The sequence below is a fragment of the Sus scrofa genome, chromosome 7 (genome assembly GCF_000003025.6).
Source record: "Sus scrofa isolate TJ Tabasco breed Duroc chromosome 7, Sscrofa11.1, whole genome shotgun sequence".
Classification (NCBI taxonomy): domain Eukaryota; kingdom Metazoa; phylum Chordata; class Mammalia; order Artiodactyla; family Suidae; genus Sus; species Sus scrofa.
The window spans coordinates 94,582,088-94,605,125 of record NC_010449.5 but is presented as its reverse complement, the minus strand read 5'-3'; the positions used below and the strand labels follow the sequence as shown (position 1 = coordinate 94,605,125).

The 23,038-nt window shown below is 38.2% G+C and overlaps 1 protein-coding gene across 7 annotated transcripts in view; it reads right to left on the bottom strand.

Moving 5' to 3' along the window:
- PCNX1 (pecanex homolog 1 (Drosophila)) overlaps nucleotides 1–23,038 on the bottom strand; it is a 173,476-nt gene that overhangs the window by 13,351 nt on the left and 137,087 nt on the right. For all 7 annotated transcript variants that reach the window (XM_021099419.1, XM_021099421.1, XM_021099420.1 and 4 more), the window contains 6 exons: nucleotides 21,088–21,303; nucleotides 16,016–16,269; nucleotides 13,709–13,939; nucleotides 6,880–6,980; nucleotides 6,016–6,166; nucleotides 112–342 (listed from right to left, as the gene is read on the bottom strand). In XM_021099419.1, coding sequence (XP_020955078.1) covers nucleotides 112–342; nucleotides 6,016–6,166; nucleotides 6,880–6,980; nucleotides 13,709–13,939; nucleotides 16,016–16,269; nucleotides 21,088–21,303 — 1,184 coding nt within the window. The remainder of the gene's footprint in view (nucleotides 1–111; nucleotides 343–6,015; nucleotides 6,167–6,879; nucleotides 6,981–13,708; nucleotides 13,940–16,015; nucleotides 16,270–21,087; nucleotides 21,304–23,038) is intronic.

The window sequence follows — 23,038 nt, the reverse complement described above, 5'->3', positions numbered from 1 at the left end:
CGTAGTATGGCCACTTTTTTCCTATAAAAGTTTCAATTACTGTTTAAAAATCTGGAAAAGGCTATCTACGTCCCATTTTTTCAGAAGCAAACAAATGCCTGGCAAACGTACTTTGATGACCCTGAAGCTAAGGTGGCGCCTGTTGAGCATGATGATCTTGTACTCGTTGGTACCATCGTCCATGACGTGCCGCAGCGCCAGCAGGGAGGGAGAGTTGGCCAGGACCGCACTCCGCCATGCAGGGTCCCCCTCGTGCGCTATGACAAGGTTTTTCTCATGAGACACGATGGCTTCATAGAGCACAGTAGGGTCATCATACTCATCCGGAGAAGTGAAATGGTCCTACACACAGAGATTAAAAATTTACCTTTTTTAGGAAAAGAAGAGAATGACTTCTAGAATGATGAAAGTTTCTGTAATTACTAAATCAATTACTACATTAAATGTCTTAAAAACTGGTTTATATATTTCATATCTGCACACATGTTAGTATTATCTAGAGGTAAATTACAAAGCCTTAAATGTATCCAGGTTAGGAATGAGCTCATTACTGTTATACTACTTCTGTAAATCCCTCAATCCAACTCCATCCTCTTAAGTTTAAGCTAAATCACTTTTATTTATTTTATATATTGTTTCCTTCATTCAAGTTGGTTTTTCATATTTACATATTATTTTTTCTGTTAAAGAATGAGTTCGCTGTTTTCAGTTAAGGAAGGCTAAAACTACATAAACGTTGTCTGAGTTATGTTTAACTATGTGCTTTTTTTTTTTTTTACATAAAGCCACTAGAATGATTCTAGTATACTGTTTTACCCAGCTTCTTACCTAGTTAAGATAAGGCTCAAAGCTATGGGTCCTAGTCCTAGAGAAGCTAGTAAAGTCTTCCCTAAAAAACCTTGTGGTCTTATTAACTACTCATCCATCTGATAAGTAGTTAGTTAATGTCTACCATGTGCAAGATTCTATGGCAGGCGGCATGGGTGAAACACAGGAGTACATGAAACGTATCACCCATTCAGAAACCTTCAAATTAACAAAGGCTATAGGACATACACCCAAATAACTGTAACACAAATCTGGATTTCTGAAATGGTGTGTTATTAAGGAAACACAACTATTGTATCAACTGCCTTCATATTTATGGTTGCGAGATTGATTAGTGCTTACATCCAGGTTAAGTACACATTTGTGCCCTAACCAATCGATTGGAATGTGTGCTATCTGGAGAGGCTAGTGAGAGCAAAAAGGCCATTCCCCGAGGAAGCCCCTCCAAGCTGGGGGTTCACCTACATGAGAATAATGTAAGTATGCACTGGACACATGAGTACACACTGTAAAATGTTCTCCAATGTACACTTTCATCTAATTCCTACAACCTTGTCAAACAGGTTGAGCAGGTAATACCAGCATTTCATAAATATCAAAACTGAAGCTCAAAGAGTATTAGCTGCTTCTTAGGTTTATAAAATTAGTAAATGACTATAATCCCAGGGCTTGAACACCTTTTTTTAGAGTACTTCTTCATTCTCATTCTTTAAATTTTATGATTATAAAAGTTAAATGAAAAACCTTTCAAGTCCAGTTGATGTGATTAGTGAAAGCTACACAATGCAGGTAGGTGGCTTTGAGCTGGATCTTAAAGAATGAATGCAATCTCAGTGGATGGGGATATGGCCAAGTGTGGGAAAGGGAAAGGGCTCCAGGTGAGACAACCTGCTAGTGCTTCGTCCAGACTTCTTTTACCAGGCTGGTGCACTCCTCTCTCCACTGCTCTGAGTGCTAGCTGCCAGGAGCCCAGAGATGTCTCTTCTTCCAAGAGCTGCCTTCACAGCTTGATGGAGTTGCCAGGTAAGAAATGCCAGAGGAGGGTTTTTCTCCCCTTGGTTGTGGGGTGTTCAAGGTAACTTAACTCAACATAACTTGGAGATATGCACACTCCAGAGCTCCCTTTAGAATCTAGTGAAAGCTAGAATTCAGCTAAAAGACATTTTGCTGAGCTTCTTCCCCACTTTGATCACTTCCTTATAAATTTTCCTGGGGGCATCCCCTCAATTAATCTCTTGCACAAGAATCCTGGACTTAGAGTTCACTTTCCTATAGTAGAAGATAGCTAGATGTCATAGAATGTGCTCTCTTTCAGCAAGTTCAATTACAGAAGAAATGACATCATTGTATAGTAGTATCTGTAAAATTATTTGAATGGGGAGTTCCCATTGTGGTGCAGTGGAAATGAATCCGACTAGTAACCATGAGGTTGCAGGTTCGATCCCTGGCCTTGTTCAGTGGGTTAAGGATCTGGTGTACCATGAGCTATGGTGTAGGTCACAGATGCGGCTCGGATCTGGCATTGCTGTGGCTGTGGGGTAGGCCGGCATCTATAGCTCTGATTCAACCCCTAGCCTAGGAACTTCCATACACCACGGGTGTGGCCCTAAAAAGCAAAAAAAAAAGATTTCTTAAATTAAATACAAAATTAGTTTTCAAATAAATTTTAAAAATGTCCCCAATTATTCTAGGAAAAGTCTTCAGAAACAGGAGCTCCTGCTATGGTGCAAGGGGATCTGTCATGTGTTGGGAGCTGCTGGGACTTGGGTTCGATCCCCAGCCCAGCACAATGGGTTAGGGATCCAGTGTTGCTGCAGCTTGTGGTTTAGATAGCAGCTTTGGTGCTGATCTGATCCATGGCTTGGGAGCTCCATATGCCGCAGGGCAGCCAAAAATGACCAAAAAAGTCTTCAGAAGCATTTTAGAAATATACTTGCATTATGAGCAGGAAATATTTTTTGAAAACAATGAAATTCACTTAACAAACACTCGTTGGCCACCAAGCATTGTGCTAAGCAATGAGCAGAGAGTAACAAAAGTTATGCTAGTCCTCAAAGAGACCCCAGATTATAAGATTTTCACTTACAGTATCTCCTGTAAACCGAGATGGAACTAAAATAAGCCAGTTACAGTCTAACAACCAAGTAAATCCTTAAAGAGAATAGTAATGATGTTTTACAAAATGATTAAATAGAGGATAAGAGAGAACATATCAAAAGGACAATTTGCTTGATTTCTCTGAGTTTTGGTTACTCTTCACCTACAAACCTGAGATTAAAATAATTTTCTAGGTTGTGGGTAATATAACATGTATGAGAGCACTGGTACATTACAGGGCACTCTAAAATACCATACAGATAATAATTTCAATTTCTCAAGTAAAAACATAACACATTAGATTGGTAAATTAAAAATAAAAAAGAACTATAAAGGAGAAAATAAAAAGTTAAAAAAAAATACCTATGAAGTGGCAAAGCACACTATCAGACCGTCTGAAACAAAAGAGAAATTTTGTATTTTTAGCTCTCTGGGAGCAGAATTTTTTTTTTTTTTTTTGTCTTTTTGCCCTTTCTAGGGCTGCTCCTGTGGCACACAGAGGTTCCCAGGCTAGGGGTCCAATCAGAGCTGCAGCCGCCAGCCTGTGCCAGAGCCACAGCAACGCGGGATCCAAGCCTCGTCTGCAACCTACACCACAGCTCACGGCAATGCCGGATCCTTAACCCACTGAGCAGGGCCAGGGATTGAACCCACAACCTCATGGTTCCTAGTTGGATTCATTAACCACTGAGCCATGACGGGAACTCCTGGGAACAGAATTCTTTAAAATCAAGTTTGAGGTATAATTTACGTACAATAAATTGCACCCATTTAAAGAGTACAGGTGCACTTTGACGAATGTGCGCACCCATGTCACCACTGCTACAATGCAGACAGAGATTACCATCATCCCCAAGTTCCCTGCTGCCTTCTGGCTTTCAATCTCTACACTGATCCACAGTCACTTATCAACCACTGATCTCCTGTCACTACACATTAGTTTGGCCTGTTTTAAATGTTATATAGATAAAATGATTCAATATGTACTCTTTTCACGTCTGCTTCTCCTACTCTGCATGTTTGGGATTTATTCCTGCTGTGGCATTAACAGTAGATCATTTCTTTCTATTGCTAAGTGACAGATCTGTTGATGAACATATGAATTGTTTCTAGTTTGGGTTATTACGACTAGAACTGCTTTGCACACTGTGTGTTAAGTCTTTGTATGGACAGAAACTTTCATTCTCTTGGGTAAATATGTAGGAGTAGAATTGCTGAGTCATATGGCAAGTGGGTACTAATCCTATCTTTTACCATCCCAGCCTTTTTGTGGATTTTCTTGAGCACATATGAACTCTGGAGATGACCAGTGCTGACTTACACATCTATCTTTTCCCAGCTGGGGTGAATGGCTGTTGCTTGTTTCTTTACAGGGTCAATCTTACCCTCCTCAAATGTGCATATGAATCATGGAACTTCTCCAGGTTGCATCCATGCTCTCATCTTCTCCCCTCCTCCAGCCCTCCATGCCTCTGGCTCCTGAGTCCACCTCCTTACCCTCCCTGTTCATCACTGGTGCCATCGGTCATGGCTAATGGTGAGAGTGTATTGTACCCAAGTGTGCTGGACTTGGTTATAAGGCAAGGGAACCACTGTCACAGGGCACTAACACCACAGCTAAAAAACATGTAATGACCTGGCAGCAACAGGAAAGAGCACCTGTAGGGAGAAGTGGGCACAGAGACCTAATGTATCAGAAACTACAGAGAGCCTGTGCCTCAGTTTCATCTCTGCAGATGGAGATAAAATATCTGTCGTAATTTTTAGAATTAATTGAAGACGTCTGTCAGGAACTATGAGGTAATTATGCTCATAGTATTTCTCATGTAGCAGGTATACAATGAATACCATTTGAGAAATGCTAAGTTTTAACAGTATTTTAATAAGAAGTCATTATCTTTTTCTTTTAAATACACTGAATTCTGTCTCAAAATTCTAATGCTAGTCTAAAGAAGACAATTCTATTTGATCCCAAATGTGTATTTTCCCCATCATCCTCAAAATAGTATTCCATTTTCCATGAGATGTTCAAGTAACATCATCCTTATTAGTAACATTCCTAAATAATATGGGATGTTAACTTCATTCTAACACTTTAAATCACAGTAAAAATCATCTAAAGAGTAATTCACTCTCTATTTGGGGGAAAACGGATTCATTCAGATTTGAGCTTAGCAGATGCAGTTTTTCTTTTCTTTTCTTTTCTTTTTTTTTGCTTTTTAGTGCCACATCTGCTGCATATGGAGGTTCCCAGGCTAGGAGTCTGATTGGAACTACAGGTGCCAACCTACGCCACAGCCAAACAACGCCAGATCTGAGCCGTGTCTGCGACCTACACCACAGCTCACAGCAACGCTGGATCCTTAACCCACTGAGCAAGGCCAGGGATCGAACCCACAACCTCATGGTTCCTAGTCGGATTTGTCTCCGCTGTGCCACAACAGGAACTCTAGCAGATGCATTTTAATGAAAACTGTCACTTGGTCTCTATCATCAGATATGATAGTTACTGTCAGATGAAATTATTACAGCAGCAAGTGCCAATCTTAATTGTGAAATATATTCTTAAAGTGATCCAGGGCTTTGGATATGCATTTGTGGACCCAACTTAATTTTACTGCCATACTAGGATTATTTAATTAAGGCTAACTCTGTCCTAACCATCTATTATTCTATATAACATGCTAAATGAAGCTCACAGTTCAGTAACAGCAGCCCTTATGTAAGACTCCTGAGATGCTGTTACATTGTACTGGCAGTCAGCTCACATCCACCCACACAAAGGCATGAATTACAGTCACATGAAGTCAGAGTAGCTATTACAGCGGCCAAAGACTTTTACTTTGAATTTGTCCCTGCTTGTGTTTTCCCTCAAGTTCATGCCCAGGTCACTTGCTAATATTAATACTCCACTCTACTCTTGGAAACATAGGCTCAGGATCCTAAGACTTAATATCATGTCATGAATCATGTTTTTCTTTGTTTCAAATCAGAGTACTTCTCAAAAAGGTCCTAAGAAACATTACCTGGAAGTCAAGTGAAGAAATACCATTGAACACCAGTGATGCATTAGGAATTTCCTCCTCTTACCTGGTGAAGTTTAATGGACATACGGATTCCAGGGACTACTACTTTTCTTAGCAATTCCATGTCAGCAAAGATCCATTCATCTCGAATTGAAGAAATACGGAAATCTCCCTTAAACAGGGCATGTAATCCATAGAGGAATGACTCTAAATTACTGTTAAGATTGGAGATAAAAGTTTATATATTTTGACAAAGGTTTTCCTTTATACAGATTCTAACATCTGTTTATTCTAACATCAGAATCAAGAGGGATAGAGCTGGTTTGACCGGAGGCCCTTGTTCATGAGCTACTATAATAGTGAATCCATGGAAATAAGCAACAGGCAGGATCCGTAAGTTAAAGGAAATTAAGGAAGGCCTAATGGAAAACTTTAGTAATCACAGAAGAAACTTAAATATGTGGTTTTCTTAATTCTAATTCAATTGGATATATATGTCAAGAAATCCAGTTTATAATTACAGTCCCAAACTCTAATGTACCACTGTACTAAAAGTATAAATGCTCTGAGCAAAAATTGCAAGGAGATAATGCGAAAATAAAAATAAGTGAACTGTTAGAAAAATAGATGTATATGGGAAGAGATCAATCATACATTATGAATTGATTATTTTTTAAAATGTCTTAAATCCACTAAATTCTCATTATCAATAGTTGCCCATACATGTATGGATTTTAAGAGCCAGGGCTGTTAACCATTTAGAACTCTACTATGTTCAGCAAAAAGATCTATATAATAGTATAATAACTGAAGAGACATTTGCAATAAACTAGCACAGAATGCTTCCATTAAAAACTATTTTAGGTTTTTTTAGATTTAGGTTATAAAGCTTCCAGTGTATTTCTAAAAACAGATATGCCCTCTTTACCTGGACATGTGGTGGGATGCAGTCCCCAAAGCTCTCCGTCCCAGAACACAGAGTCCATAACAAAGGGTCACTAGAGATGAATCTTTGTCCACATCCAGTGGCTTAAAAAAAACCACAAAGAACAAGGTGAGGGGGGTCAAAAGGTACAGATTTCCAGATATAAAATAACTGTGTCACTGGGATGTAATGTACAGCATGGTGATCCGGGGCTGCTTATCTGCAAGTTACTAAAAGAACAGATCCTAGACGTTCACATCACAAGGAAAAAAATAATTCTAACTGTATAGTGAAAAACTTATTGCGGTGATCATTTTGCACTATATACAAATATTGTATGATTATGCTGTACACCTGAAACTCATTAATGTTATATGTCAATTACACCTCAATAAAAAAAAGGAGAACAAAAGGATGTTAGTTCAGGAAGGTATATAAATATTTAACAAATCAGCAGATATTTAATAAATCAGAGAGGATATGGAACTCAACCAGTACATACTTTCTATCTCTTCAAATAAAAGTACTCATGAAAAGAAATTTAACAGCATTACATGAAGTATAAACGTGTAAGGGGAGGTTCTTTGGAATCTTTAAATAAAATCTAACACTTTATAATACTGGAACAGACTCAAAAAGACCTGGCTGTGTTAGAGTATCAGGATCTTGGTTAAACATCTCAAGGTACTTGTTGATACACATCATTACTGATATTGTCTGCTCCTGAAAATACAATAGTGCATTAATTAGTTATTTCTGGACTTGGGAAGCAGGCTATTAGTGACAGCTGCATTAGCTTCTAAGTGACTATAGCCGCAGTAAAGAAAATCAAACTGGCATCTGTAGAATACTGCTTCCCCTCAACTTTTTAACTGCTTACCTTGATTACTGACCATTATATATTATATATATAAAGTGTACAATACTACCTATATGTATATACACATACACACACAAAATGGTATACCTTATACAACACTAAAGGAAATCTTGGAAGCATCTCAGTTACTCTGAAGAAACCTAGCAAAGTGGTTCTCAAAGTGTAATCCTAGGACACAACATTAGCGCCATCTGGGAACTTATTAGAAATGCAAATTCTCGAGCGACTTCAGACCTATGAAGTCAAATTCCACCAAAAACACTCTAGGTGATTCAAATGTATGCTAAAGTTGAAGAATCATGGATAAAGGATGATAATAAGCTTAAAAATTTTAACTCTGCCAATGGTTTATATATTTGGCTTTATAAATCATTAACTTGTAAACAAAAAAAAGATAGTTTTTTCTAAGATATTAACTTAATATAGATAGGTTAATTACCATTAACTAGGTAATTTAGTTAATAATAATAACTGTGTCAGAGATCCTCTAGTTTCTTGCCAGTTAGAGAGGGGTTTTTTTTGGTCTTTTCCAGGGCTATACCCGTGGCATATGGAGAGTCCCAGACCAGGGGTTGAATTGGAGTTGTACCGCCGGCCTACACCACAGCCACAGCAACATGGGATCAGAGCCGAGTCTGCAACCTATACCAGAGCTCACGGCAATGCCCGATCCTTAACCCACTGAGCAAGGCCAGGGATTGATTGAACCGGCTACCTCATGGTTCCTAGTCGGATTCACTAACCACTGAGCCGTGATGGCAACTCCCCAGTAAGAGAGGTTTTGAAGATACATTATCTCTTATAGCATTTACCTCAGTTTCATCAACCAGGCTCTATGAAGGAATTTTGTGTCCAGGTTATAAAACATCAGATAACAAAAGTACTTGTTTTAAGAAATAGGAAAGGAAAATGAGAGGGTGTGTATATAGACTTGAAGTTTGAAGGTGGTTATAATGGATGATGAGATTATGGATGATTTTCTTTCTTTTCTGTCTCCCTCCCTTCCCTACCAGTCAACTTTATGTGCTGAAAATGTGTTGCTTTTGTGATGAAAAAAAAAATTCTTTTAATTTAGTTCAGGCTTCTCAATCTGGCCAAGATAGAATTATAAAGACCAGATTTACCCTTGCACCTGAAATAACCAAAGACTTGGAGAGACCATATGAAACAATGGAACAATGGTTTTGAGACATTAGTTACGAATCCCTGAGAGATGGGATACAAAGGAGGCACTCTAGAAGTTTCCAGGCCATAGCCCAAGGAAGAAGAACACAGGTAGAGCCTAGAGGTCTCCAAGTTGAGGAGTCAGCTGGGAGTCTGGGGAGGTCAAGGTGGCTAGAGTTTGCAGGGCCAAGTGCCAAGAAGGAGAAAGCTACAAAAGAGACAGCAAGTTTCGGAGACCTGCTGAGGGCCCCTCTTGAGAACAGCAGATTTCTGGCCCAAGGCCGAGAAAAGAACCATCAGAAGAAAGCAGAAAGGAACAATGAAAAAATCTCATAATTCTTTTTGGCTATAGTGCTGAAAAGAATATTGTCTCAATAACTGGGAAAAACTAGCCCCAGACTAAAGGCTGCACTGGTCCCCCCAAGAGAGCTTAAAGGCTTAAACCTTGAAAGGATGAAACTGCTTCAAGGAATTTAATTGTGTCATAGAACAAAGTTCAAGAATATTCATAGGAATACAAAATTATCTAGCACTCTTCAAGGTAAAATTCGTGAAGTCTAGCATCCAATCAAAAACTGTCAGGCATGCAAAGTACCAGAAAAATAGGACCCACAATTAGAAAAATAACCAATTGTTCAATTAAAACTGACCCAAAATTGACAAAGATGTTAGAATTAGTCAACAAGGACATTAAAAGTTACTATAATTATATTCTCTAAATTCAAAATGATAGAGGAATGACAGTATGTTAAGGAGACATGGAAGATGTATATAAAAGACACAAACCTCAAGAGATACAAAAAAAAATGCAATGTCTGAGAATAAAAAAATACACTGGATGAGATCAATGGCATATTAAACAATGCAGAAGAAAAAATAAATGATCTAAAAAATACAGCAACAGAAACTATGCAAAATTAAACACAGGCACACAAAAAAGACTGAAAAAAAATTAGAGCATCAGTGAGATGCTGGACAACTTCAGGCAGCCTAATATAAAGTTATTTGGAGTTCCTCAAAAAAGGGAAAGAGGAAGACAAAATTTAAAAAAAACCCCAAAACAAAACAGTAACTCAAGGGGAATTCCCGTCATGGCTCTGTGGTTAGTGAACCCAACTAGTATCTGTGAGGACTCGGGTTCGATCCTGGACCTGGTTCAGTGGGTTAAGGATCTGGCATTGCGGTGGGCTGTGGTGTAGGTCGCAGACGCACTCGGATCTGGCGTGGCTGTGGCTGTGGCTGTGGCCGGTGGCTAGAGCTCCGATTTGACCCCTAGCCTGGGAACCTCCATACGCTGTGGGTGCAGCCCTAAAAAGACAAAAACAAAACAAAACAAAACAAAACAAAACAAAAAAAAAAACCCAGTAACTCAAATATTTCCAAATCTGATGAAAATGATATACCTAGGGATTCAAGAAGCTCAATGGACTACAAGAACAAGCACATGAAGAAAACTACACCAAGGCACAACAAAATTAAACTGCTTAAAACTAGTGATGAAGAGAAAATTGTAAAAGCAGCCAGTGAAAAAGACAGATTACTATGTGATACATAAAGGCATACCTCGTATAATGCTTCACTTTACTGCGATTCGCAGGTATTACATTTTTCACAACTTAAAGGTCTGTGGCAATCTTGCTTTGAACAAGTCTACTGGCACCATTTTTTTCCAACAGAATTTGCCCACTTTATGTCTTTGGGTCACATTTTGGTAACTCTTGAAATATTTCAAACCCTCCACCAGCAAAAAGATAACTTGCTTAAGGAGTTCCTGTCATGGCACAGAGGAAATGAATCCGACGAGGAACCATGAGGTTGGGGGTTCGATCTCTGGCCTCCTTCAGTAGGTTAGGGATCCAGCATTTCCGTGAGCTGTGGTGTAGGTCACAGACACAGCTCGGATCCTGCATTGCTGTGGCTGTGCATAGGCCACCAGCTGCAGCTCCAATTTGACCCTTAGCCTGGGAACCTCCACATGCCACAGGTATGGCCCTAAAAAAAAAGCAAAAAAAAAAAAAGAGGTAACTTGCTTAAGGCTCAGATGATGGCTAGCATTTTTTAGTAGTAAAGTACTTTTAAATTAAGTAATATACACTGTTACATTTTTAGGGGAACAAGGATAAGAATTATGTCTAAAACATAAAACATAACATTCACATGGACTGGGAAACCAAAATATTTGTGTGACTCACTTCACTGTGATATTTGCTTTATTGTGGCAGTCTGGAACAGAAGCTGCAATAGCTCTGAAGTGTGCCTTTACTATTCGTACAGAGGAACAAAGACAAGAATGTCTACAAACTTCTCGTCAGAAACCATACAAACCAGAAGGCAGTGTAGACACATCATTAATGTACTGAAAAAAAGATTGGTTCAATCTTGGCAGCTCTATTCTGTTGTTGCTAGAGAAAGCATGTGTCTTAGATTCTCAAATGCATTAGAAATTCTCACAAAGAATGCTTGCTAATACTGACAACAGTGAAAAAAATGTATGGTCATTTAAGAAGCAAGAAGCAAAGTCAAGCTGAGAATAATCACTCCAATTTAGCATTCTAGGCAGTTAATCCATAGCCATACTTACAAAAACAATATTTTAAGCTCTTCAGCAGACAGGTACAACTATATGAGATTATTCCCTCCTAGCATACATATAATAAGAGAAGAAGGAAAGAATGCATTTTTTTTAATTTCTGTAATATGCAGGTTAGAAAACTATCTTGGAAGGAAACTATGGAGAAAAAGCTTGGAAGAAACTTTTAAACACTCAGGCAAGGGGACCAGCACTTGGAGTCAGCAAATCTTTCTGCTTAATTAACTTCCCTAGGAAGACGCTATTCTGGGAATGGTGATTCAGAAAATAGAATGTATGGCTTGAAGGCGGGAGGGATAATCTTGTTCAACTTCAAAAACTGGAGCATGAAGGAAATATTTTAATTTTCCTGATAATTTTCTTGCAGAGGGGCTACAAAAGTACAATACAAGCCGATTGACCTAGTGATAATAAGCTCTCTAAAGATACTGAGGATTCCCATGCCTGAGGTAAATCTTTCGAATGTATGATTGATGAGCAATTAAGAGGATGACTTCCTTGAGCTACGTCCATAACCTCAGCAATATCTCTAAGAGATTATCTATTCCTTAAAGTTTGGGAAGGATGGAGCCTGTTCCTGAAGGGCAGACAGTGAGTTCCTAGCCCAGGTGACCATGGTTTAAAACAAACAAAAGTAACCAATACAGTCTAAGTAAGAGACAGACTATTAGAGTAATATGACCACTCCTCCCACCACACACACAAGGAGTAAGTCCAAGGATTTGAAACAGTATGCAAAGCATTCCAAGTTCATTTTTCATTTAAGAAAAAAAAAAATAAAATGCTTGTTATGTGTTTGAAAGAAGGGAAGGGAAGATTAGTTTTGAGGTCTTCCATTTCCAGACATTGTCTGCTGGTTCTTTTTCTGAGCCTCTGTTAACAGGTTTTTGGTTTTTTTTTTCTCTCTCTTCTTCTTTAAACATATACACTGCTCAGTAGCTATTGTGCATTCAGGGCAAAAGCTCAAAGGCCACTGTTCAAAGAGGAATTACCAGGATGCTCCCTTTCTTACTGATGAAATAAAAAGAGAAAAGAGGCTGATATGATGAAGTGCTTCCCTCTAACTCTGAGTAGCTGTAAACAAAGGACGAAACCAGGAGGTGCATCTAAAGATGTCAGTGTGTATGTCCCAGACCATGATGAAGGCACTGGTTGTCAAGGTGGCTCACTATGCCCCATGATACAGAGTAATCCCATACACAGGATGCACAAGACTTTTGTTTGGAAAGCAACAGTAGTGGAGGAATCAGCTTTTAGAACACAGGTCTTGGTACTGTGATTATGGTAAGTGAGGTCTAACCATGAGGAGGCAGCAACACCGCCACAAGAGCCATGGGACCTAGAAGAGAACAGTAGTTAGTGAAGTCTATAACTCACCTTTCCTTTAGGGTAAGACAAGTTACCCTGAATTGTGGATTACAAACCACCTGAATTATAGTCACTCACTATGATAAAGTCTGGGTCTCTGGTCTAGACCTACAGAATTAGAATCTCTCAGATAAGGATTAAGAATCTGCATTTTTACACACTCCTACACCATTTTTATACATGTTGACTTTCTTAAAAGTCAATAATCTAGGTGAAGACTGTTCAGTATGGCAGCCACTAGCCTACATGGACTATTAAATTTGAATCAACTAAAATTACGTAAAATTTAAAATTCATTTCCTTATTCATATTGGCCACATTTCAAGTGTCTGGCAACCCACCATATGTAGTGGGTTAGTAACCACCACAGTGAAAAAACACAGAATGTTTCTATCGTTGCAGAAAATTCTGTTAGTACTGGTCTAGATCTTGGATTAAAGAGCCAAGATATTAAATTATCCTAAAGCCTGGTATGTGTGTTGGGGGGGGGGAGATGAGGATGATCCAAAATACAGTCTTTACGAAAGTGCTACCTGTAATCTTTAACCTAAATCTGTGTATCTGTACGTGCATGCTCAGGGTGAAGGGAGTGCTATTTCAGACAGTGAGATTTCAACACTGCAGATGAAAGAATGAAGAAGGCTACTTTCTCTAACCTGTTTTGGCAGAGCTGGTTTGGCCAAACCACAATGAACCAGACAGGTTCTCCTACCCAGATAGAAAGAGAAAGTCTTGAAAAAGTGACCTCATAATAAAAAAAAGAGATATTTCTTTCCATCTTTGGAAAAAAAGATTCAAAAAGAGTTATAAACGAAATAAACAAACTCTACCTTTGCTCTTCGGGAAGAGCAATATTCTATCCAGTTGAGGTAAATCACACAGAAACTCTCCCTGGATATGCCTGCTAATCGATGGTCATAGTCTTCATCGATGTTTGGATTAAATGTTGGGTCCACATCCACATAATTTCGATCCGCACACAGACGTAGTCCTTCCTGCATCGTCTCGTTAGCCAGCCACTCCTCTAGCTTAGAAGATGTTGTAACATAATAAATGATACCCTAATGTGGAAAAGATTAGAAACTCAGGCTAAATCACAATCTGAATTAACTCCAATTGCTTGGTAAATTAATTCCAACTGTTAATACTGACAGCATGAATCAAAAATATGTTATTCCAGCTCAATACTATAAGGATACTCTTTTAAGAATGCTGTAGTAATATATATCAGGCCTTTCTGGATGAAAAAAAATAATACTTTTAAAATCACAAACATAAATTCAGCAAGGCAACTTCAAAAAAATCCTAGTTTATTAATTTTAGGATCTTTCAAAAACAATTCCAGTGTATTGAATTTATACCACCTTGTGATCCTAGGTCAAGTTGTAAAGGTACAATAAACAAAGAAGCAATAGAAATATACACATATTTAGAAAGAGGAAATGCCACACACACACACACACAAAAGGTTATAAAGTCAATCTCTTTAGCTTCCTGAGCTTGGTATTTTGGTTTTTTGTTTGTTTTTTGGCTGCATCCTTGACATACGGATGTTCTTAGAGCAGGGATCCAACCCATGCCACAGCTGTGACCCAAGCTGCTGCAGTGACAGTGCCAGATCCTTACTTCACCCACTGTTCCACAAGAGGACTCCCCTGAGGTTTGGTTTAATGAAACATTAAATAGAAGACTCGGAAGTTCCTGTTGTGGCTCAGCGAAAACGAACCTGACTAGTATCCATGAGGATTGGGGTTTGATCCCTGGCCTTGCTCAGTGGGTTAAGGATCTGGCGTTGCCATGAGCTGTGGTATAGATCGCAGATACACCTCAGATGTGGTGTTGCTATGGCTGTGGTGTAGGCCGGCATCTATAGCTCTGATTCGACCCCTAGCCTGGGAACTTCCATATGCTGCGAGTGAGGCTATAAAAGAGAAAAAGACGACAACTCAGGCTTCAACCCAATCCGTGCAAATATGGTGGTACCCAGAGGTAATAACACGTGAATCATTAAGCTTTAGTACACATTTTCCCCTTAAAAATGTTGGCTTCTCCTCTAAACCCCCCAGTCATAACCATGCTGTATTTCTGTACAATCTTTAACAAAAATAGAAATCTGTGCAGTAAAGAACTAACTTCGCCCAAAGAGAGGTTTGGCTTTTGCACTTGGGTTCTGGGAGGTAACCTCTAATTCCTTGAAATGTCCTGCCTGAGAGTCTTGGTTTACCTTGAGGTTTAGACCCAGAGGTTCTAAGAGGTTCTTAGAACACAAGCTCCAGAGGATCTGGTGACTGAGGCTGCCCATGTGGAAGGTCAAGCCAGTCTGAGAGACTGTGATCAATAAAAACTGCACACTGAGAGTTCCTTGGTTGGCAACACTCTGTGGGTACTGTCACACATTGTTACTGGGAGAAATAAATATTGTCTGCAAAACTCCCCTGGGAGAGGACAGCTGGAAGCTCTTGCCTTAGTCTCTCCAGACTTTGTCCTATGTGCCTCTCCCCTTGGCAGATTTTAATCTGTATCCTTCCATTTAATAAAACCTAACTTCGAGGATAATGGCTTTGCTGAGTTTTTGAGTCGTTCTAGCAAATTATTAAACCTGAGTGTGGTCTCAGAGGCCTGAATTCGCAATTGGTGTCAAAAGTGAGGATGCTTTTGGGGACCTCCTAGATCTTGCAATATTGTCATTCACTTTGTTGAAAACAATGCAAAGAAGTGGTTAACACTAAGGGCTCAGGAGTCAGACAAGCCTGGGTTTTAAATCCCCACCTCCAACTTCTAGTTAGAGGACTTTGGTCAAGTTAACTTTTGATCCTGTCTACTTGTAAAACAGGGATGTGATATTTCTTTAGAGAATTAGCTAAGATATACATACACGTGTGTCTGTGTGTGTATTCCTTCACATGGTGCCTAAAACACATGTGCTACAAATGGTACCCATTAATATTAATTAACAAATGTTAATAAGTTATACTCAAGAAAGAAACAGCAAGACCTTCATAGCTACATAGGTATAATTTACTGACTTTACTGGATACTAGAGAATATAAAACACTACTTGGAAGCAAAGCAAAGTAAACATCTTTTCCAAGAAGAGCCTCTGACATCAGAAGATCTGAGTAGGCACGTACCCTTACCTTGACATAGTAGGTTGTGAGCACTTTCCGAAGATCAAAGACTTGAAGCATAGAAGCAGCACTGTTGTCGGTGATGCTATAACCTTCCAGGATATACTTGGTGACTATCACTTCCCAAGCTAGCCAGCGCTGGCTAAATGCAGCATTAAAGGAAAGCATATGAGGAATATGGCCAGGTTCACAACAGCAAAATCCTTCATCTTCCTCAACACCTTCAGTAATGGCCTCCACTTCCCGTTGCTGACAGTAAGTACCTTTAAAAGAGTGAGAGAGTACTTACAACAAAGTGAAAATAAACAGGAGGTGGAAAAACAAATGCTTCAAAGACACAAGAAATTTGGAAAAAAGACATTTTATAGCAACTGAAACTATGTGATTGATTTTCCTTAGATTGTTTGCTAACAAACTGCAGCAAGCCCCAGAAACCAGGCGCAATATACATTCATCTTCTGCAGAATTACAATGTATACTAGCACATTCAAGGTTCCAAGAATGTGTGCAATAAAGTAACCTCCTTAGTTCTGAATCATTAATTCTCAAACTTTTCATATTTGGGTTTACAATTGCATTCATAACAAATGAAGGTCAAATGAGTAAAGCTACATCTCATGAAGATTTAAAATAACTCAAAAACAGATAAGTGGAACAAGAGCTGAATCGTCCCACGGCACATAATACATATAAACATGCAGAACTCAAAGAGATACTAGGTTCTGTTCTCACCAATAATATGCCATGATGAAAGCAGAAATTTTATATATATTTATATAATTTTATATATATATATATATGTATATATATGTGTATGTATATATATATCTCCTGCTTATTTGGCTATACAACTTGTAACAGTTCATTTAAACTTTTTTCTGTTGCCAATTCCAACAATAATTGGATAAGGTTATATAATTGGTATTTGAGGCTTATTAATGATAAAGGTTCAATTGGTATCAGGTCTGATTATTCTGTACTGGCAAACAATTCTTTGAAGTTTCATTCTTTTATGCAAGATAGCTAATAGGCATTTCCTGCATTAGTGTTACTGAAATAAAAATACAAGATAAGATTAAATATAGAATTAGATCCATAGCAATCTATGCCAACAAAATATCATCCAAAAACATTAATGTTCATTTTTATTTCATTCTGTAGTCTTACTTCCACTTAATCTGTAAATTCCCTTTATTATGTAAGGACTGTAGAATGATTACAGCTAATTTTATAGGCACATATTGAAGTTACATTATAATAAAAACGACTTTAAGTGGGACTTCATAATTTTTTTTCTTTTAAAGAGAATATATACAACATCTATATTTCAAATACTTTGAAAGAAAACAATGCCATGAAATTTAGCCCCATCTGGTGGTGGTGGTGAAGGCTGAAGCTAATGAGCTGTGTGGTTTGGTACTCTAGAACTTTTAACAGTTCTATTACTTCATTCTCTTGTTTAATTATGTTGGCAAGCACTTCCAAAGTAGTGTTACATACTGGTGACAAGAAAAAGAAAAAAAGGCACAAATGAACTTACTGCAGAACAGAAACAAATTCACAGACTTTGAAAAACTTATGGTTACCAAAGGGGACAGGTGGGGTGGGGGAGGGGTAGACTGGGGGTTAGGGATGGAAATGTTCTAAAATTAGGTTGTTATGATGGTTGTACAACTATAAAGATTTTCTAAAAAAGAATGCAAAAAAAAAAAATCAAAAAAGTTTGCCTTGAACCTAATACTAACAGGAATGCCTTCTTTACACACGATACTGACTACAGATACACATATACATTTTTTTTTCAGAATAAGAATATATGTAATTTTATGGTGTTTTAAAAATCAATAATGAAAATGAAATTTAATCAATTTGCTTTTAATATTTAAATTTATTTTTTAAATGAAAAATGGCTGAATTGGTGAGGAATACTTAAAAATAAAAGTACTGCTGATTTCTCTATTCTGAGCTCTGAGGATTTTTGTATCTATAGTCATGAAGGAATTAAACTATAGTAACTTTTTGCTTTTCCTATTTAGGGCCCCACCAGCAGCATATAGAAGTTCCCAGGCTAGGGGTCGAAGCAGAGCTACAGCTGCTGGTCACAGCCACAGCCACAGCAACATGTGATCCGAGCCACATCTGCAACCTACACCACAGCTCACAGCAATGCTGGATCCTTAACTCACTGAGCGAGGCCAAGGATGGAACTGGCATCCTCATGGATACTAGTCAGGTTCTTAACCTTCTGAGCCACAACAGGAACTCCAACTACAGTTACTTTTTTTAGCTGGTTCAGTCACATTTTGACATCAGCATTATACTGGTTTTGTAAAAAGAAAGCCTTGAGAAATTTTCCCTTCTTATCCATATGCTGGAATAGAGAGGGCAGAATTATTATTCAATTTCTAGAAGAAACTTCCTGAGCCTGGGTTTTTTCAATTGTGGCATGACGTTGGTTCTATTCCTTAGGTTTTACATGTTACTGTATCATTTTATTCATTTTGTCATAGTCCTGCACAGTCAGTCAAAGGTTTTAAGTGAGGGAAATAACAATGAGAGCTATATTCTGTATAGATGACTCTGTTAGAAGTATATAGAGAAGAGATGTGGCAGGAGTGAATTTAGAGGTTTTGACATATTCTCAGGAGAGACAGAATGAGGTCCTTGTTCAGAGGAGCAGAAGAAACAGAGTAATTGAATTAATGTAGGATGTTTTCAGTCTAATATACAAACTCCAAGAATATTTTCTACCCCAACATACACTAATACATTTTGCTTAGAAAAATGAAATCAACAATAACAGGAATATTAATAATCGGACAAAAATTTCTATACTTGAAAAGGGATTCTAGAGGACTATTAATAATTGTTTCTTGGGTTAGCCAGATCTTTCGGCCACTTCATAGTGAATATAACTGGTAAAAATAAATAAAGCTAACAATTATGAAAACCAGATATGCTAAAATTAATTTGAGTAAAAAAGTGAAAGGAATTCAATTAGCATAAAACATTTTGAATTTTTGACCTATAAAGTTTGACCTGAAAAATTGAACTTGGTAGAAGTAACATTTAAAAATAGAAGTAATGGGAGTTCCTGTTATGGCTCAGTGGGTAACGAACCCGACTAGTATCCATGAGGATATAGGTTTGATCCCTGGCCTCACTCAGCGGGTAAGGATCCGATGTTGCGGTGAGCTGTGGTGTAGGTTGCAGATGGGGCTCGGATCCCGAGTAGCTGTGGCTGTAGCATGGGCAAGCAGCTGCAGGTCCTATTCAACCCCTAGCCTGGGAACTTCCAAAATGCTGCAGGTGTGGCCCTAAAAACAAAAAGCTAAACAAAAATAAGTAACATTTACAAACTTGGTAGAAGATGTAACCAAGAAATTTGATAGGCAAAAAAACATGACTGATAAATATCTGAATCTTGAAAATATCAATAAAATAAAACTAGAAATGAAATAAATATGAAGAAGTTTATTTATTTGTCTTTTTTAGGGCTGTACCTGCGGTGTATGGAAATTCCCAGGCTAGGGGTCAAATCAGAGCTGTAGCTACCGACTTACACCAAAGCTATAGCAATGTGGGATCCAAGTCATGTCTGCAACTTACACTACAGCTCATGGCAACGCTGGATCCTTAACCTACTGAGCAAGGCCAGGGATCAAACCTGCACCCTCACAAACACAACATCAGGTCCTTAACCTGCTGAGCCACAACAGGAACTCCAATTTGGAAATTTCTGACCAATACGGTGGAATGAGCAGATGATAAGAAGGATTCTCTTTCTGATTCACACACATAGAAATGCTGGATAAAATGGCCTCCTCACACATATTTGGTTTTTTTTTAAGTTAAATTAAAACTAAAAAGCAAAGATTAAATTTTCAGGTGCCAACAATTTATAGCAATTTTTTTTTGGTCTTTTCTAGGGCCACATCTGAGGCACATGGAGGTTCCCAGGCTAAGGGTCTAATTGGAGCTGTAGATGCCGGCCTATGCCACAGCCACAGCAATGCGGGATCCAAGGTGAGTCTGCGACCTAAACCACAGCTCATGGCAACGCCAGATCCTTAACACACTGAGCGAGTCCAGGGATCCAACCAGCAAACTCATGGTTTCTAGTCGGATTCATTAACCACTGAGCCACGATGGGAACTCCAAAGTGCCAACAATTTAAAAATAAGGTAAAGTCATAGCAGTGTTAAGGGGGTGCTGACTTTTGGGTGAGGCTAGTAGATTAGATTTGAACACCACTGGGTAAGAGGTTAAAAACACCTTAGGTACTTTTTAGAATAGATCAAAACACACTTGGATGCTTTCTCTAAAAGTTTTTAAGTCCAAATGTTCCTTTTGGAAATCTATGCATTAATGGAGCATTTTTCAATTTCTATGAAACAAGTTTCTATTTATGCTCACAAGACATTCAATTTACAGCAGTTCACAACTTTAAGATGTTATGTTTTTAAAGTAATAGCTTCATTTGTCAGTATATAAAATTGTTGAGGGCTGCTGCGGGAAGAGTAAGTAACTGCTTAATGGGTGCAAGATTTTATTTTGGGGTAATGAAAATGCTTTGGAACTAGACCAAGGTGGTGGCTGTACAATACCATGAAAATAATAAATGCCATTGATTCATTCACTTTAAAATGTAACGTTATGTGAATTTCATTTCAATTAAAAAAAACTTTGTTGAGGACAAAGGCATGTCATCTATAGGAAAGTAACTCAGTTAGCTGATCTCTGTCTCACACAAAAACACAGCATTCTATGCTGCCAGCCACCTAATGAGCTGGTCAGAATGAGAGACTATCAAGGGGGCAAGCACAGAACAGAAAGTCACTATCACCAGGAAAAAAAGTCTATTATACACTAAAGATACTACCTTTACCTACAGAGCATACCACAAAAATTATTCTTCTCTAAGTGTAAAATTTGGAAAAAACTAGTAATTACTCTGAAACAATTTTTCTCATTCCACAATTCCAAAGACTAAGGATCTAATTTACAACTTTTGAGATGTAAACACATTAAACTTAGATGTCACAGGAGTACATTACAGAAATAAAAGGTAAATGTCTTACCTCTGAATTCAAGTCCCCGCAGCTGGAAAGTAACGAGCCCATTGCCTATCTCGATAAGGTGTACTAATGCATTGAGGTAGTCAGAGGCAAGAATGAAACAGTCCCCCGTGCTGTAGTTTCCCCACCGTCCTAAGAGCAAGTCACCACAGAGACTGTGTTGTAGGGATCTGGTTAAATGTTCATAAAAGATGGAATTCAGATTGTTGTCATCAGATCCTACAAGAAGGGATTGAAAAACAGTCAAATTTTAAGTGCCCTTTATATCAACAGGCAAGACTGTTAAAAGCATTAAAACTAATTTCCAGTTAGTTGTGTTTCTTTGATAAGGAGTAATATTCAGATATCCTTATAATTTAAAAATGAAATATAGAGTAATGTGAAATTTCTTCAAGTTTAGTGTTAGAAGTCACATAACCTCTCTGAATCTCTGATTCCCATCCACAAATGTGGAAATTGGATGAGATGAATCTGAGGTCTTTTCCACCTCTTATTTTCTATCACTATTCAATTAACTGTCCCTTAAAATTAAAACCATGCAAGAAAAATGAAAAAGACAAAAGAAATTCTTAACTAGAACAAAAAATACACTGGTAAAGAAAATGGGTAAAGTTGGAGTTCCCGTCGTGGCCCAGTGGTTAACAAATCCGACTAGGAACCATGAGGTTGCAGGTTCGATCCCCGGCCTTGCTCAGTGGGTTAAGGATCCGGCATTGCTGTGAGCTGTGGTGTGGGTCACAGACACGGCTCGGATCCCGAGTTGCTGTGGCTCTGGCATCAGCCGGCAGCTACAGCTCCGACTAGACCCCTAGCCTGGGAACCTTCATGTGCCGTGGGTGTGGCTCAAGAAAAGGCAAAAACAACAACAACAACAAAAAACAAACAAACAAAAAAAACCCCAACCAACCAAACAAAAAAAGAAAATGGGTAAAGTAATACAAGATTTCAACAAACAAGATAGTCCAAAACAAAGAAAAGGTGGTCAAAAAAACTCTGCATATTGAGATGCCTTAATATTAGCTTAATAGAAATAAACTGGTATATACAGCAACAGCAGCGAAGAACCTATAAAATTTATTAGTCACCCTTTTAGAAAAAAGAAAGGATCAAACATCACCCAATAAATGAGATGACCATCTTTAGAAGTAACCTACCAAAGCAATAATCTGTAAATCGGTGCCCAGAGTATAGAACTGAAGAATGGCAAAAATACACTAAGCTTAATAATTATTTTAAACTCAGCTTAACTAAATAATAAAATACAAGGGAAACCCTAGGCTCAAGCTGCAATAAAGCAGTTGTATCTAATGCTCTGTGTGCCTATCACAGAATGTGCACATGAATTCAGGGCGTGGTCTTTTTGACGTGCAGGATGGCGTCTACAGCATCATAATTCAAGCCCCTTATAAGGACATACTGGAGCTGAGATGGGGTTGTTTTATCTACCAGGACATGATAATGACAGTCATTAATATCAAATGACTGGTTCTCCTTAATCCAATTTTATACTTATGAATCAATCTGATTATTATAATTTAGTTTTTCCAGTAGCATGTGAAATAATCCACAAGTCAAATGAATATAAATATCCCAGTCTATTGGGAGTCGTATTTCTTTCAGTAAATTAACACACTGACATTCTGGTTGATGCGTTAATCTTTTATGGTTTGGAGTGAGATTCACCCTCTCTGTACCAGATCACCAGGACGTGGGCCAACAAAAAGATGTTTCCCCAAGGACAAAACGAAGAACCAAACTTTAGACAATGGTGACACAACCAAAATGTCACCCACTGAAGCCTTCTCTTGTGTGGCTATTTGGCTCTTCTAAGGGACATCTCTGTATACAGTAAATTTAAAAAATAATTAATATTTATCTAAACATTTGGGAAAGGAGGGAAGCAAACGTATTAATAAAATAAGTGCAGGTCAGACTGCATATTCTTCAATGCACT